The following is a 17,592-nucleotide window of genomic DNA, read 5'->3' as shown; positions in this document are numbered from 1 at the left end:
CTTTTTTTTCTTTTTGTTGAAATGAGGTTGATTGAAGCGTGAATGTAAAATGGTAAAACAAAGGGAAATTTCATTCTAGAGGAACCTCTACTGCAATTATAAAAAACAAAAACAGATCAGGAGTCAGGTGAAATTAGATGAAATCATCGTAAACCTTGCACCCGCAAAATGACCTTCTCAACTTTCTTGTCTCAATTGTTCTGTCGAAAGCCTTGAGTTGACAGAAATGTAGACCTTGTGTTTTTTTGGTTTTTGTTTGTTTTTTCTTGTCATATATGAGCTGAATACATATGCGTAGTCAAGGGTATATTACCGGTACGCCATAATTGATTTGCCCCGGTAATACATTGCTGTGTTTCCTCATTCTTCAGGTTTCGCACAGCTGTGGAATAAGAACATTGCTTGATTGATTTTTTTTTTTCCTGAAGATTCTTCTAACCCCATCGCTGCATTCTGTCTTAAACGTTCACATCCATTCAAGAATGTCTTTCCTTTTCAAACCAAAGGGCGAATTACATTCAAACCCAAGTTGCTGGCTCACATCAATCTGACTGTGGTTCACGTTGAGGCAGTGTATCACTCTGCCAGCACGAAGACGAAGATGCTCATTATTCTCTTTTAATCCTCCTTGTTCCCTGCCATTCCTCTTCCCTTCTTAAAAAAAAAAACCCAGAATGAGCCATGGGTTTTCTAAGCTCCTTATACTGTATATTCCTTTGCATGGATGTCTATATGCTTTTTTTCTTTTACATCAACATGTAGGCCCCGTTGAGGTGATTTCAGTGCTGACCTTACCCGCTCTGTTACCCCTTCATCTTCTTTTTGTAAGGATTTTAATTACCACAGGGAATTCATGCTTTGCGTCCACTCTGTACAGCTACAAACAAACTTAGAGTTAAGAAAAAGTAACGGTCTGTGACCTGACTTTAACTTCAGTGGTTACACTTTTTTTTTTCCTTCAATAATTGTTCTGTCAATACTCAATGGTTACTTAATACCCGCAACCCGACGAAACGATAACTATTATCTTCATCAAACATTCTCTCAGTCGGCATTTCTTCCCACGCTGTCTGTGCGCTGAATTTAAAATAGATTCTGGCACTTATCTCTGCTCGCTTGACTGTAAACGCAAATACATAATTATTGGCAGCCAGAAAATGTGCTTTTCTACCTTGCTCATTTGTTGCTGAAACATTGCACGATAGAAATGGTGAGACTTTGGAACCGTAGTTTGAGATGAGGTTGCAAAAGTCATGTTCCGCGCTATACAGTAAGTCACTGCCGTTGTATCCGAAGAATACTTTACGCTAAGTCTGTCTGGATAAATAAAGGTGAGATAAAATAAACAAACAAACAAATGAATAAATAAATGATATTGTTGTGCTAGAGAGTGGAACGAAAAACGAAACGAGCTCGTGCTGTATGTAGGACCACATTCAGTCAAACAGAAATCGGGCCAACGCAATGCAGATACTGTACAGTATCGCGCAGCACCCGAGAGTCGACCTGAAAACGCAATCGAGTTGAAACCATCTGTCACCATGTCAAGACACATGAAGCAACTGTGATTCTTCCTTCACAGGATTGTCTTTCATTCTTAATTGCGACATATTTCGATCTTGAGGGAACTCGGACGAACAGAATTGCTTGAGTGACCGATGGGTGAGTTTTGACCTTTGAGTTGAGGGGATTGTGCTGAACTCTTGCTGAGATTTTCAGCAGGTGAACATTTTTCAGCAGTGACTGAGGAAAAAGTCACTGTCCATGCAAATCGAAATGGGGAAACTGAAGAATTGATGGCTCGAGCCAGGCTCCGTGTGGTGGGAAGGCAGCGGAGCCATTCAAGAGCCGCATGAACCGATCTGAATGAACGACTGTTGGAACCGATGTCATGGAAATGTTAAAAAGGATATGAAGATTCACCAACTAGTGTCAAAGTCGCCTCTAGTTTGCCCTGTCGCAGTGTCGATTCAGCGTTAGGAAGCAAGAGTGTACACCGCAGGTTTCAAACTCAAGGCCCGGGGGCCAGATCTGGCCCGCCACATCATTTGTTGTGGCCCGCAAAAGCAAATCAAACATTTCGGCTTCTATGATGCTTGCTAAAAACTGTACCACAATTTTAAATTCTCGTATGTAATATATAAGAGAGTTTAGAGAGTTTAAACTATAGTTAAATAAACCATGATTCTTGACTTCTTCATATGGTTTTACAGTCATAACGGCCCTCCAAGGGAATCGGTAATTATAATGTGGCCCGCGACAAATATGAGTTTGACACCCTTAGTGTACACCAAATCGTTTTAATAGTAGCTTGAACAGACAGAGTTTATTTAGGGTCATCCTCTCGACATCGATCTTGTCCAATTCAAAGGCATTCCTGTATTTCTGGTCACTGCTGTTTTGCATTTTCTTTGGGTTTGTTTTTGTTTTTTTCCTGAACTCTAACCACTTTATCCTGTTCTGCTTCACGCCCTGGAATCATGTTACCTATGATGGTTATTGATCTTTTCAAAACAAGACCAAGGGCTCAGCTAAAGTGCATTTGACTGTGATTGCCGGCCGCTTGTCGACTCATACGAAGGTAAACATGACGGAATACAAAACAAGAAACTGAATGTTGTTTCCATTTGTTAACTTCAGGTGCCCCTGGTTGGCCAAGGTGATCTCCCCTCTCGTGCCTCTCTACAATGGCCTCGTCTTCCTCTTCGTCTTGGCCAACTTCAGCATGGCGACCTTCATGGACCCCGGCGTCTACCCCAGAGGTTTGTGTGCGGCTCGCTCCCTGCATCGGTTCCTTACATTTTGATCGGAAATTGGAGAAAAAGTCCAATTTCTACATTCAAGTCACTATTTTCGAGCAAGATTTGTATCGCCGTGCCTTATTTGCTTCTACAAAAACACGGCTCTATAGCATACTAGTGTCGTACAACAAGCAACAGGAGGTGTCTCGGTTGTTTTTTTAGTTTCATAAATTCTTGAGAAATTACTTCACTAAGATTCGGCGATGGTGTTTGGACTGCATGCCATGGAATTTCAATGCCTCCCGAAACAGACTAACTTAATCCAGGTTCAAAGAGTGGTGGTTCAACTCTCCCCTGTGGGGGTGTTTGTCATGTGCTTGTGAATCATAAACATCTTCCGAGAGGAAAAATTGCCCCTTACTGTATCGCAGTCATTATCTAAAGGCTGTGTGGTGCACATTGACCTTCTTTGGCAGAGGTGAGCGTGAGCAATGATTGCCTGCACAATTTTATGAACCGCACGTCCTGTAAGTATGAAGTCATTTCAAAACGTTGTTCGATGTTAGACGGCTGCGCTCGTGTGTGACGTCCAAGACGAACCCCAAAACAATGTTTGCGAAGAGAATCACTGAAAATTAGCTTTCTCAAGTTGAAAAGACAACGCTGAGGTTACATTTTTCATTTTATCAACATGAGTCATTTTTTGTCATTTGCTCTTTTGAAAGAGATTTGCTAGCACTGTTACGTTTGACACAATGACTGAGGGGATTGTTGGATTCACGTTTTTCGATGGCACGTACTTTCTTCAAGCTCCCAGAACGACGTAATGCTTTAGAGCAGATAGATGGCAAATACTTGTAATGAGTTTACAGCATCGGCTTTTTGGACACTGCACGCTTTTATTTTTCACAAGCGACCTTTCATCCTGCGCTGGAGCCATTGAGCAAAGCAGCAGCACTTCATTTTATCACATGCTCCCACACACACACGCACACACACACACACACACACACACACACACACACAAACTCTATGCAGGGGAATAAAACCTTCCAGTTGTGCCATGTTGATATTTTCATGACTATAAAATGCAATGCGGAGTTAGAAGGGAGGATTTTTTTTCCTTTTGTTTTTTTGAAATGTTAGTAATAGTTCTTACTCGGTTGTCTACAAGTAGCATTTCACCATTTAAAATGGATAACGTGTGCATCCTGAGAGGTGACCTATGTTGGTAAATGAAGCTGAAACATTATTACCCGAGTGTGTCACTCTTGAGGTGAAGGTCAGCCATCACTTTTGCTCGTAATTACAAAAAATAAAAATTGGATGGGGGTTTTTTGTTTTGTTTTTTTGTTCTTGATGCACTTTATGTCAAGTACAATATCTACGCAGAGTACACATCATATTAAGTCTGATTTCTGTTGTTTGAATAATTCTTTGTGTGACAGCTAACCTCTCTGAGGTCAAAGATGATTTCATTTTGCTTGTGTTTTACTTTCTTTACTGTGCTCCTCCCATTTTGGGGAGCTTTTTGCCCACGTAAGAAGCACATGGCCAACACGAAGAGGTTAACTTTCTGTTCAGCTGTGATCATAATGACCGCTTTGGGTTTTTTTTTTGTTTTGTTTTTTTTTGCCCGACCGGCAAAAAAAAAAAAAAAAATACAATGAGCACAAACAGTCCTTGCCTGACGGCGTGTTCTTGTGCGCCACAGCGGACGAGGATGAAGACAAAGACGACGACTTCCGAGCGCCTCTCTACAAGAATGTGGAGATCAAGGGCATTCAGGTTCGGATGAAGTGGTGCGCCACCTGTCACTTCTACAGGCCGCCTCGCTGCTCCCACTGCAGTGTCTGTGACAATTGCGTGGAGGTGGGTGTGTCGCGATGCATGCGTGTGAGAACGCGAATGCGTATTTACACGCAGCAAGACTCTCATTTAGAGTATGCTTGGAGAATTGAGTGATTTCCAACCACCGCGCCGTGACTTGACTTGACTTATTGTTTTGATCATTATTCATTGACTGTATACAGAATGCGTATTAAACATGGCGCAGGTGCACATTTTTGGTAATTATCTTAACATATACGGATGTGTGTTAAGTGTTTGTCGTAAGTGTTTGTCGTAAAGTCAATCCACCATCCACGTAAATCCGTGGATGGTGGATTGAGTGTTTGCATTACGATAAAAGTAAATAAATAAATACATACATATATACATAAATAAATACAATTCTCATTCTCATTCCCAGGACTTTGACCATCACTGTCCTTGGGTCAACAACTGCATTGGACGAAGAAACTATCGCTACTTCTTCCTCTTCCTGCTCTCTTTGAGCGTTCACATGCTGGGAGTTTTCACCTTTGGCCTCATTTTTGTGCTCCACCACCGGGAGAAGCTGGGAGCTCTGCACACCACCATCACGTATCCTTTTTTTTTTTTTTTAAACGATCCTTTTCCCATTTTTTTGATCACTTGTCAACATCTTGTGTTGTAAATGTTTCTTGAGCTGCGGTTTTTAATTGGCCTTAACTGTCCAAATGCCCAGATTGGTGGTGATGTGTATCGCAGGTCTTTTCTTTATTCCCGTCGTGGGTCTCACGGTTTTCCACATGGTGCTTGTGGCGCGAGGTCGAACCACAAATGAACAAGTGAGCAGACGCGATCGATGAATAATATTAAGAACGACCTTGCGTGTATTGTACAGTTGACAACTTGTTTTTTTGTGTCATGCTCAACGGTTAACAGTTGAAACCTGTATTATTTCTCACTTTAGTTTGAACTATGACTCAAACTCAAGAGAGTTGTTATTTTTCGTGTTTTGTTTTGGATTTCAATTCTCTTTTGAAGAGTGACTGACTGCTCTGCCTTTTTGTCAGAACTAAACAAAATCTCTGTCTTTAAAATGATCTGTTATTCGTTTAATAGAAATTGGAGATCAAAACGACTAGTGGTACCGGTTACTTGATACAGTATCATAAAGTGGCTACGAATATTCCGACTTTTATCTGACTTTGATCAATCGCATACGTACAATCTTAAATGCACACACACACACACACACACATACAAACACTTTTCTCTCTCTCTCTCTCTCTCTCTCTCTCTGTGAATGTGTGTGCGTGTGTGTGTGTAAACTCTGAACAAGGTTATGTGTTCCTCAGGTAACGGGCAAGTTTCGTGGAGGAGTAAATCCCTTCACTAAAGGTTGCTGTGGCAACGTGGAATATGTCTTATGTAGTCCTCTGGGGCCAAGGTAAGATGCTCCAAGTACTCGGGCTTGTGTGTGTCGCTTTGTATTGCCGACGACAGCATTGGTTCGGGTACATCCAGAATGCAAGTGTATATGTGACTTGTGATTGCCGACCAGTCCAGCTGGGATAGGCTCTGATATTTACAATAGTACATGTATTGTTTCTCTCCTTCCTTTTTGTAGCAACAATTCAAATCTCGGTGGTTCAGATCACGGTGATCATGCCTGTTATCTCATCCCATGCAGGTACATATTTGACCCCCGAAAAAAGCCCCACATCAAAATTCAACCTCCGTTTATCAGACCGGACCTCTCAGACAGGCAAATCACCATTAAAGTCAATGACAACGGCATCCACGGCACCATTATCAGCTCCAAGGTGAGGTTTTCGGAACTCAATCTACAGTTTTTGTTTTTGTACTCGCGCCTCTCTGATACCCACTCCTGTCTATGCTTTGCATTACTTTGCTGCTGCCATTAATTGTCACCTGTTTGATTATCTCATTGGGGGCATCTGAGATAGAAGAAGATAGAATCAGGTTATTGATGCCCCCCAAATTATTCCTTGACAAAGATTAATTTAGTGTAAAGGTGGTTGAAGTGTTTTATGTCTCTGACATTCTTGGGTCAAAGTACACAAACGATAACGGCACATTTAACACCCACTTCTTGTATTTTATTTTAATTTGTTTTTTTTTCCCACTGATTGCAAAGGAGCCGCTGCTTTTGCCGTCCACTGTACTCCAGGCCCATTGCAGAGTAGGGCTTTCCTTAACATGACAGCAGGGGGCGGAGCTATGGGTTGCACCTAGCTTACCCGACCCTACCCCGTTTGAAGATCCATTTTATTTCCACTTGCGGAGGCATCACTTCATCACGGAGCCGAAACATTCCACGTCAATTAGCGTTGCGCATCTGTGCATGCGGCGCATGCAGCAGACATCGGCAAACGCAAATGCCCCCTTCACCCCCCACCGCATCATCAGTTTTGACGAACGATGAAATACGTACTGCTTATCAGAAAAGAATCATGATCATGCGCTGATTTGCGCTTTCAACAACGAGTTGGGCAAAATTTCGGGTTGCCTACAGGCATATTTTCGGAATTGCGCAGCCCAAATAAGATGTACTTGATTGCTTCATTTCACACAATGGGTAGGCAAGCATGCCGCAGACCTATTTGCATACAAACAATTAAAAAGTAAAGTGTACATACTATGACGTTTTTAAGGACATACAAGTGTGTTTCACAGAATGCACATTATTGATTTGCTTTGTATTTTTTTAAATTACTCTCACATACTGCTTAACGGACTGTGACCTGTGACTGTGCATCGTAGCGGTTGGTTTAATTGCTGCAGCTTGTAACTGCGATTGCGTCAATCGGATACCAGACTTTCCTTTGGGATCACTCAAATATCCGCCTAACCGAACCTAAGTCGCCGCACCTACGCACACGGATCCCCATCGCACCTGCTGTTCAGCCACCTGTTTAGGACGTTCTTGACGCTCTGCTCTCATCCCCGTAGTCCAAAAACAGCCTTGATGGCCTGGATGAAAAAGAAACACAGCCGCCATTACCCCCGAAAGCCGACAGGTACAACCAGCTGAAAAATCATCTGACCTCCAGTGAGGGTAAGAACCACAAAAATCACACATCTCATTCCTCCATCCGTTTACTATTCGGACTTAAATGGGCCAGCTATCATTACACCACCGAGAGCTGAAGGATGTACAGTATAACGAAACCAAAAGATTAGGAACAACCGTCTGCTGCAGTGCAATTTCACACGACTACAAACGCAAGTCTTCGTAAAGACCGACTTCAAGCAGCTTCTTGTATTGCAGGTGCACCTCATGAAGTATCTGCTAATTGTAAAACACATCCTTCTTCCCTCTGTGTGGTCATTCCGTTATGTATGAATGCATCCCGGTGCGGATGTCATCTGTTACTTTGAAATCCTGTGAAATATCAATGTCATTAATCTCCTGTTAACTCGCTTGCACACACACACACACGCACGCACACACACACACACACACACACACACATTGGGTTCTTTCTCTCCAGAGACCCTGTCTTGGTGCATTATGTCAGGGAGGGAACAGTTTGCCCTGCCCAAGGAGCAATATTGCAACCAGCTGGTAGTTTCATGTACTGCAGCAAAGGCCCCCCCCCATCACTTGTTCAAACCCATACCAACGACGAACAGAGCACACGTGTTCGTGTTTTTAGGAATTAGTTTAAAAAATATATATAATAATGTAATGATAATTGTATACTGTACATAACTGAGTAGAATTCGGTTGTCTATCAGTGTTGAAACGGCTGATAGCTTCTTGTTAATTCCCACCTCTACGGTATTTGATTTTCTCTGTCTTGATTGTACCGCAGAAAGCTCTCTGTCTGGTAAGACCCACCCCTCCACTCCGGCTATGTACAAATTCAGACCATCCTTTGGCACCATGCCGAAGGTCCACTATCATACGGCCGGGGACAAGGTAAAATGAAGCATTTATTCTTTTGTTTTTTGTTTTTTTTTTATCCTAGAAACGGCAGAAAACTGCCATTTAAGACCAATCATGTCTTCTGTTTTCTTGTCAGATTGTCATGCCCGATGACCAAAATTCCCAAGCCATCTTGGAAGAGGGTGTTCGTGGCCACGACTATCGATCCGAGCCAAACTTAGATCTGCCCGAATACACTAACGCCCCCCTTCACCGCACTTTCAAGTCCTCGCCTTTCCAGCTGGACTCTGACCCGGTCAACTCTCGGACTCTTAGCCTGAAGCAGGCTCAGCAACGATCAGAGAAAGGTCATCTTGTAGGTCTGCAGCCCAAGACGGTCAACTCTACCCCGTACAAGAACATCTTTTCTCCCAACACGCTCTCCAACCGTAACGGAAGCTTATCCTATGACAGCCTGCTGAACCCCAGTAGCACCCCGCCCGCTGCCAGCGAGTGCTTGGCCCACCGTGGTATGCCTCCAGTGGGGTTCCACTCGCCCTACCTGCCCACCAAAATGTGCCACATGCGGGAGCCTGAGATGCAGAGACAACAGGTTGCCGCCACCTACAGTCCAGTTATGTCATCGAGGGGGGTGGGCCGTCAATCACCTCACCTACGGGACAGGGACTCCTCCCCAGTGCGCTACGACAACCTCTCCCAGACAATCATGGCCTCCATCCAAGAGCGGAAGGAAATGGAGGCGAGAGAGAAGCGACACATGCTACACGGGCATTCCCAGACACATATCTATGCCCAGGACTCGGGTGTGTTTGAAGGCTCGGGGGGATATGGCCTTCCGCCCAACCCCTGCTATCCAGATGAGCCTCACTGTGCCGGGTCCAGAGGCCCAACACCTCCGGTTTATGGAGGCTCCAGGGACAATCTGATGGGGGTTGGGCCCAGCTACGGCCAGAGAACCCCTGTACTGTGCCAGACTGGCTCCACTCTGGGCCGAGCACCCAGGACTTCATCTGGCTCTTTACACACAGATCACATTAGCAGCAACAACAACCACGGAAGGGTCTCGGGCCCAGAGGGCCTTTATCGCTCCCCTGCCCACCACCCTCGCTCCCCTGCCATGCCCCGATCGCCCTCCTACTCCCACCAGAAACTCTCATACATGAGTGCCCAGGAGAGGATGGACTCACCTCGCCTGGGCAGGGCAAGGTATGAATCCTAGCCCTGTGGTACTGCATGCATGCCCCTGACCTGTGTGTGTGTGTGTGTGTGTCTGGGGTGCTGGGGCCTGGAGGACTACACAACTGTCCGGTCCTGAGCCCTGCTCCCATTGATTTAATGAGCACTAATCTGTACCTCTTTTCTAGCATGTAGCATTAAGTAATACAGCGTTTGTCCTACTGTTTATTTATCCTGACGTTCCATCTGAATTCATATGTGTTCCATGAATTGATCTATTTTTTTTTTTTGCCTTAGAAAAAGTTTTGTTTTCTTCTATCACTGTCAGATTAATAAAGTTGTGTGACTTTCCATTCCTCCTTCTTTCTGCATGCTTTTACATACTCATTTCACATCAGTAGTCATTTCCAACACAGTATTACCGTTCCATCTGGACAACTGAGGCATGTTGCTCCGCTCTGACCCTTCATCCCTTTTTCTTTGCCGTCCATAGAACAATAACCTTTTACTTGTGTAGAATCTCCGTGTCTGTGAGTTGAACACCATTTGTTGCTTTTCTGTTTCTATTCAGAGAGGCCATGAAAGTTAATGGCCAGATGGATTGCCACCCGAGTGCCAAGGGTGTCACAGCCAGTCCCAATCGCCACGGTAACGTCAAAAAGGTGACAGGCGTGGGAGGCACCACCTATGAGATTTCGGTGTGAGCAGGGACGCCGAATCCGACTTCACTGACAAGAACCACATTTAGGGTTGTTGTTTTTTTTGGGTGAACTGTAGAATACAAAACGAGTTTTGTTATTTTTCAATCACAGGATCAGTCTGCTTGTGTGGTTTTCTTGGGCGAAAAGATGCGTTGAGTCCAATTATCAATGGGAGACCCGTCCGTGTTTGTGGTGGGGGTCCATGTATTGGTCATTTCATTGAACCAAAAGATCATATTCTTATATGGCCTGGACCAAATTTCCTATACCGTACACATTTTCGCTTCAGCCCGAACAAAATGTCCGTCCATCCATTTTCAACACAGCTTACCCTGAACAGGGTCGGGGGGGGGGGGGGGGGGCGGAGCTGGTGGAGCTTATCCCAGCTGACTTCGGACGGAAGGCAGACTATACCCTGAACTGGTTGCCCGTCAGTCACGGGGCACATATAGAGAGATAACCATTCACGTAATCACTGAGTTGGAACCGATCTCGCGCTGCCCACACACAAGGCAGTCGAGTGTACCAGTACACCATCAGTGAGACTGAAAAAAAATGTCACTGGGGGAAAAACCTAAACATAACAAAACATGAACACCTTCAGCGAAGGAATCATACTTTTCCCAAGTGTGACACTCTGCCTTCTTGGAGAAGAATTCAACAAGCCGTGGTGCTTCTAACTGCCAGGCCCCCGAAAGAACACCTGCACCTTCGGTCCACTTCCAATTGATTACTTTTTTTTTTCTACGAATGGACGCAACCAGCAGAGGTTTTAATTGATGTAATGTCTCTCTCATTGACTTAAAGACAAGTACTCGACTCGCCTTCCAATAGACACAAAAAGGTGCAGGCTTCTTCTGGACTATCAGGTTACCTCCTACTTGACAAGTTTGAAAACCCAACATTTGACCGTCAAACTTAATTATTTTAATGAGTGATATTTGTTTTCTGATTCAGTGTTTGCTTATCAATAGAGTCACAGGAATGGGAAGATGTTAAGAGATACAGGCTGGTAGTTAACATATGACCCATTTATTTTTAGTATGTAGTTTAATACTGAAGACCCAACATTTCAAAAATGGTCGGTTTGATTTTGTAGACTGTATGCCCAACAGATTTTGTTTTGTTTTTTAATGTGAGAAATTATACAATTCAGCCAGAAGGGCTTGTTGAGGGAACTGACCTGATGTGTAGTGTTACTTTTGTGTCAAACGTAACGTTTTGTATTGAGCCCAAAAGTTAAAATCTGGTCTCATCTGACAAAAGCACCTTCTTCCTCATGTTTGTTCATTCAAAAATCATCAGAGAACTCCTGGAGTGAGTTGAGTGCACCGGCAGTAAAGGTTTTAGAGTATAATGAAGTGTATTAAAAGATGAAACGCTTCAGTTGTTGCACGGCCCCAGACCACCTTGGATTGGTAAGGTGCTCGTGGTCTCTTCCTCAAGATTTCCTTTCATATTCAATCGCCCGTGTCTTACCATTTTATTTTTGTCATATTTAGGCCAGTAATGTTCTGTACGCATGCAATAGCTGTCTGGTACAGCAGCGTACTGAACACAAAGGTCTGCTGTTAGATGCTTTGTGATTAGGGCTAACTGAATTTGGTTAATGACAGATTTAACAAATATTTGGTTTGTTAATACTCAGCCATTGTTGCCTTGAAGTAAAGGGATCTAAGGCCACACCAGGTACAGTGATGCCACATAGCACAGCATGTAATTTACTGTAAATCTGAATTTATCAAATTGTCACAGGGAAGGAAAAGGATTATCTACAGAGTGGTAACAAACAAACACATTTGAGCTGCACACATGCAGCGCTGGTGTCATTCCTTTATACTGCCATTGGTCCAGCTGTATTTCAGAGAATGGACTTCATGATTAAATGTCCCAAAATGTTACCAGAAGTCAGCAATGATCCTAAATCCAACCTGGATCTGATTTACTTTTCAAAACATTTCAATACTGAGTTCATTGTATTAAAATATAGACAATGCTATGGATGTTCCTATTTTTGTGAAGAAGAAACCTGAGCAGTCAATAAAGTGTCAATTGAGATAATTATACTTTTAAAAATGTGTTAATTCTTTTTCGAGCTATACCAACAAAAAATGGTGCGGAAAAAAAAAATCATAATGCGATTAACAACCAGAAAAATCTAAGACCACTTGTTACAAGAATGCTGGAGTGAATGCAAAAGTGGTTGACAGTGTTTTATTCAAAGGTGGAGGAAACATATCCAATCTTTTTGAGTGCAAATGAGAAGCAACATTTCATCCATGTACAAGTATTTACAGATGCACTGGCACTTGGATGCATTTTTGAGGTTCAGAAATGTTTGGTGAGAAGAAATGGATGTGAGCAGGATGGCTGGGGAGAGATTTCACATGCTAATAAGCAGGGAATGTTACAGAGAGAATTCCTGGTGATGAGGAACTTCAATTGGAGTGGGGCTCGAGCAAACTCTGATGAACTGCTGACTTTGGACTTATTAACGTTCAAATGTTTTGAGACAAAATGAAATTTAGTCTAAGTGCATCGGATGGTCCTAAACCGCAGACCCTCTGCTTATTGGCTCTACACAGATGTGATGTCAAAATGAACCTGCCCCCCAACCCCAAAAATAACTACCAAAAAAACAACAAAAAAAAAAACTACTCCTACACGTCTCCACTGACATGATTTACTTGATGCCGGGAACAGCAGAAGCATGGAGAGGCCAACAGCCATTTGAACTGCATCATGGGATGTAATAGAAAATGCTCTTCCATGACGCCTGGTCTGGTCCCTGACCGTGTGCTGCTAACAAGCAGGCTACAGTGTCCTCTTTCTACAAAAATAATAATTAAAAAAAAAAAAAACCCAAATATAAGCTACAAACTAAATACCCCAATGTGGGAATCATCTCAATCACAAGCCTCTTCAGTTTGTCACAAGTAACATTAAAGTGTTGATGAGAAGAATTGAAAAGTGTGTTCTTCCAATGATGTTTTGAAGAGAAGGGGTAAGTAAAAGGAAGGGTGACTTCACCGTCATACTTTCAATATTTTGGTTGTTTGCTTCTGAAAGTGGTATTAAGGACTTGTGAGGCAAAACGGAGCATTAAAAAAAGAGAGAAAAAAACAAAACCAACAAAAAAACAACTAATGTCAAGTGTCCAAATTGAGTTCCTTTAGAGTCTATTGTAGAAAAAAAAGAGGAAAACGGATCAATTGAAGACCAGTATGGAAAGTTCTTCTCTCTCAATTCTTTTCCTCAGCCTTCACCTGCTTCGACTCTTCTTTCTTCTCAGTCACCTTTTCACCTTCCTTCTTGTCTTTTACCGAGAGCTCCTCCAGTTTCTCCACCACTTTGATTGCACTGTCAGCGTCATCTGTGGTGAAAACAATTAAATTGAATCAAGAAGTCAACATACGGCATCGACATCTAACATTGCTCAGGGAAGACCATTAGCAGATTTTACAGTGGGGACAGTACAAGGCATGTTGGTGTAGCAGAACAAAGTAAGACAGGATTTGACACAACCCAGTCATGTATTACACTCTGCATGTTTATGTAGCAGACAGAAAAAGTGCTGAGCCAGAGTCAGCAGCGAAGAAGAGTGTGTCAGTGGAAAGTAAACCCATCTTGGGCGTGATTTGTACATCCTACAAGTATGTATATACTGATCTACTGATATACACACACACACATGTATATTTATAAATTATATATATATAAAAAATAGGAATAGCATTCTCCAAAATATTTGTTAGTCCCAGAAAGACTCCATCAGGTGATACAAATTAGGAAAGGATAGTTGTGTCTTACATACCAGACTCCTCTAATTTGTTTCGGATGACGTCTTTGCATTCGTCAAACTTCAATTTGAACTTCTGAGCATCTGGAGAGAGAATAGAGCTTACCAAAATTTCCACACAGCGCAAGTTTGCTCATATCATATTACATTGACCAAAACTAACTTCTGAAGGTGGCTACTCAAAGTCTAGGGGAAGATTTGGACCAAGAGCGGATACAGTTTTGCAAATAAGAATGACTTACTTTCTGCATTTAAAAAGCGTATAGCCAGAAGCTCGGGTTTGGGTTCTTCATCGGCATAATCCGCTAGTGTGTTCCACACCCAAGCTCTGTCGCTGCCAGCGTTGGGCTTCAGTTCCATCATCGGTACAACTGGTATTCACAAGAGGGGCAACCATATGAACATGGATTGGACACAGGATGGCTAACTCATGTAACAAAGCTATATTATAATTAGCCAAATAACTCCACTAAAAAATAACATTGAAATAGTCATGGGCTGATTAAAGAGTTGCCGTTGTTTTAAAAAGTCACGGTTTCAATACCCACTCAATCGGTATGTCATTGATGATCTTTTTTTTATATTTCTCTCTTTTATTGGGGGGGGGGGGGGGGGTATTTTTGTTCATGGTTACCATACTGTGAGAATCTAATATCCGCACATGCCTACTTGTAATCATTTCCTAACTTCTGCTAGCAAATCTGCTTGAAGCACATTCCGAATTCCCATTTAGTATTAAAATTCATCAAGGAGGAGACTCGGTGCTTGGTGGTTGCGCCTTCTCGGCAGCATGGGTATACCAGTACTGGTTTTGACTGGGAGGAATGTCGGCGCCATTTGACTGTCGTTGCTGGACAGTCCCGGCCGGGGCGCTTGTGTCTTGCGCCTGGAATGGGCAGCATTTTTCACAGCCTCGCTTTGTTCAGCGGAGAGATCGGTGCTGTTGAACGGTCTGCGACTGGATGGATGTAAGTCTTGAGGAGCCGACGATGAGAAGAAAGGAGCGTTAGCGCGGAGCGCCGATGCGGATTTGGAAATGGGAGTCGCGGCTTGGAGTTTGAAGCGGATTACGTGGGACAGGAGAAGTGAACTAATCTCTTTTCGTCAATGGACGCTACAGCTTTGTTGTTTGCTTTCAGAACTTAGCTTGTAGCAGACGTGTGCACATTTTTCAGCATGACGTCTCTGATCCACTGGTGAAAGGACACTTCGATCCTCTCCTCTTTCATCTATAACTGCTTCAGACAACAAAGTGGATGCAGAATAGTGGTGAAGATTGCACGACTGTTTGTGTCCTATGTGTTGTGTTGTGTTATTTTTGTTATTTTGACTTCAAAATGGCGCCGCGAGAGTGGCTGCCTTTCCAGCAGCTCCTATATTTTGTTGTTCTACTTCTTCCTTTCATAACTTTGCTGCTGTGAATTGGGAATTTCTCCATTGCGAGACTAATAAAGGTTTTCCTATCTTAAATGCACTGAAATCAAGTTCAGACAGTAACAAGACTCACTCTGATGATTGGCACAAAGCTTCAAAGTACGATCTCTCCTCATTAGCAGGCGGATTGTGCCCTTGTCTCTGTGCCTGAGCAGCTTGACATCACCGGTGCCTCTCTCCTTCCACTCGGGTGGGTCAATTTCAGAGGCAAACCGGTACAGTTTAGCTCGCCTGCAAAAACCAAGGAAGCCCACAATAACGACAACGCATGAAAGACAATAAGCAGACTCGTATGCCACTTACATTTTGAAAATTTCCTCTTCATCTTCTTCTAACGTTTTCACTTCCTGCTCAGGAAGGCTCACAATTGGTTCAAATTGTGGGTCATGGCTGGAGTCTTCTGCAACTTCTGCAGTGGTTTCATGCTCTTCTTGGTCCTAATGGGTCACAGACAAAGATGAGATATTTCTGTTGATGTATCTCCACGGAAAAAGGTGCACTGTGATTAACCCTTTCATGCACCCTGTAACCTGATAACAGAAGATGTCCACTGTAACAACGCTGTCCCCAAAAGGGTTACATAATGATTATTATAATCTTTTTTTTAATTGTCATATCGGGGAAAATTCATGTAAAGAATTGACATCGACAAAAGAGTGGTCGACAGCAGCCCCCCCCCCCCCCCAGACAAAAAACAACCACTGGCTGCAAAGATACACCACATTTAGCTGGACTACAAAACAAGTAAGTTCCTTCTAAGGCACATTCATTTTAACTTTGTATCAGCAAGGACTGGCTCCAAAGTTTGCTAGTACAGCAACAAGGCCTTGCGCGAGGATGCTAGAGAAGAGCAAATGTGCATTCAAGACGTGCCACAACCAAATCCGTTAACCGTAAAAAAGAATGGCGTGGTTTCGTTTAGCCCGTCTATTTGGTGACTAGCGATTGCGCAATCTGCAGGATAATGTGTGAAACACGCTGGCACGCGCTAATATTAGCTAGATGGCCGTTAGCAACCGCTGTGCCTGGAGAACAAAGGCAAGGCAACCGAACTAACACCACCCCATAAAACCTGCAGGGCGAAAGCACTTGGCTGTACAAATGAGCGAGACTTGGCTCAGAGGCTCGCGATGACCTTGTCAACATTCAAAGAGGAGTGTAACACTGATTTAGCTGTTAGCATCTAACTACGCTAAGCAGCTAATGGCGTCGTGCTCACCGGCTGCAGCACAATTCGGCGCGCTGGATAAAACCTTCAGGAAAAAAAACGCTTGAAACTCGAGTCAAGCCTTGAAAACTTCAAGTCCGGTATCTTTTTTCCCCTCAAACGTAAAGCAGGAAAGCCGCCAATTAGCTCCTGTAGCATCTCCAACTCATTGTCGGCAGTTTGAACGCTTTCAAACTTCGGCCAATTATGAAGCGCTCAATGTGGGTTTATTCCACAAATTCTTATTTGGAAACAATCAGGACACTTTCGATGAGTTACTAATGACGATCTCACCTTTGGGTCTGCCATAATATTGTAGATGTTTGCAGATTATGAAGTTAACTTGAAGATTCAAATCCTAAACAGGTCGCCGTTTTCCTCAGCGATTCTTACTTCCTGTTGCAGGTTTCGCGCGCCGAATTTGCTCATTGCGTCATCACGATTGGACGTACGTGGTGCAGCCACGACTGTTTTGTTTATTCCCCACAAGCAAAATACTGCATATTCTTCGGTAAATAATGGCAACACTGTTGGTGGGCTTCTACTTGTGCGGCTTAATGGTGAATTTTAGCTGTTTGGACGTATTCTATTTTACGTGTATTAACTGCATCGTATTATTTATAGTAGTAGTAGTAGTAGCAATAATAATAATAATGATAATAATAATAATAATAATAATAATTCAATGCCGCGTTCGTGTTAAATTAAATAATAAACATTTGTGTACATGTTGCGAGGAAGGTTTGGCGTCATGTGGATTCTTCTCAGAGGCAAACCACTGCACTTGGCTGAACATTTTTCACATTCTTGCC

The 17,592-nt window shown here is 43.1% G+C and overlaps 2 protein-coding genes and 1 long non-coding RNA gene across 3 annotated transcripts in view; 1 reads left to right on the top strand and 2 right to left on the bottom strand.

Annotated features, from left to right (window-relative positions):
* Nucleotides 1-10,667, top strand: part of zdhhc8b (zDHHC palmitoyltransferase 8b) — a 51,767-nt gene extending 41,100 nt beyond the window's left edge. The window contains exons 2-11 of the mRNA XM_086112158.1: nucleotides 2,641-2,762; nucleotides 4,456-4,613; nucleotides 4,993-5,165; nucleotides 5,290-5,392; nucleotides 5,906-5,997; nucleotides 6,241-6,373; nucleotides 7,524-7,629; nucleotides 8,390-8,496; nucleotides 8,600-9,669; nucleotides 10,211-10,667. Coding sequence (XP_085968284.1) covers nucleotides 2,641-2,762; nucleotides 4,456-4,613; nucleotides 4,993-5,165; nucleotides 5,290-5,392; nucleotides 5,906-5,997; nucleotides 6,241-6,373; nucleotides 7,524-7,629; nucleotides 8,390-8,496; nucleotides 8,600-9,669; nucleotides 10,211-10,343 — 2,197 coding nt within the window. The 3' untranslated portion in view covers nucleotides 10,344-10,667. The remainder of the gene's footprint in view (nucleotides 1-2,640; nucleotides 2,763-4,455; nucleotides 4,614-4,992; nucleotides 5,166-5,289; nucleotides 5,393-5,905; nucleotides 5,998-6,240; nucleotides 6,374-7,523; nucleotides 7,630-8,389; nucleotides 8,497-8,599; nucleotides 9,670-10,210) is intronic.
* Nucleotides 10,668-12,540: 1,873 nt separating this feature from the next.
* Nucleotides 12,541-17,239, bottom strand: ranbp1 (RAN binding protein 1). Its single transcript, XM_086111954.1, has 6 exons — nucleotides 17,075-17,239; nucleotides 15,877-16,010; nucleotides 15,647-15,804; nucleotides 14,382-14,510; nucleotides 14,155-14,223; nucleotides 12,541-13,713 (listed from the first exon to the last, which is right to left on the bottom strand). Exons 1-6 carry the CDS (start codon nucleotides 17,087-17,089, stop codon nucleotides 13,583-13,585), a joined length of 636 nt encoding a protein of 211 aa, XP_085968080.1. The 5' UTR covers nucleotides 17,090-17,239; the 3' UTR covers nucleotides 12,541-13,582.
* LOC147204713 (uncharacterized) lies at nucleotides 14,731-15,637 on the bottom strand. Its single transcript, XR_015100983.1, has 2 exons — nucleotides 15,211-15,637; nucleotides 14,731-15,113 (listed from the first exon to the last, which is right to left on the bottom strand). It is a non-coding gene; the product is annotated as an uncharacterized LOC147204713 (long non-coding RNA).
* Nucleotides 17,240-17,592: the final 353 nt, after the last annotated feature.

Source organism: Hippocampus guttulatus, chromosome 5, assembly GCF_054856545.1.
Source record: "Hippocampus guttulatus isolate MCC_2025c chromosome 5, RoL_Hgut_1.0, whole genome shotgun sequence".
Lineage (NCBI taxonomy): Eukaryota > Metazoa > Chordata > Actinopteri > Syngnathiformes > Syngnathidae > Hippocampus > Hippocampus guttulatus.
This window is presented reverse-complemented; position numbering and strand designations above follow the sequence as displayed.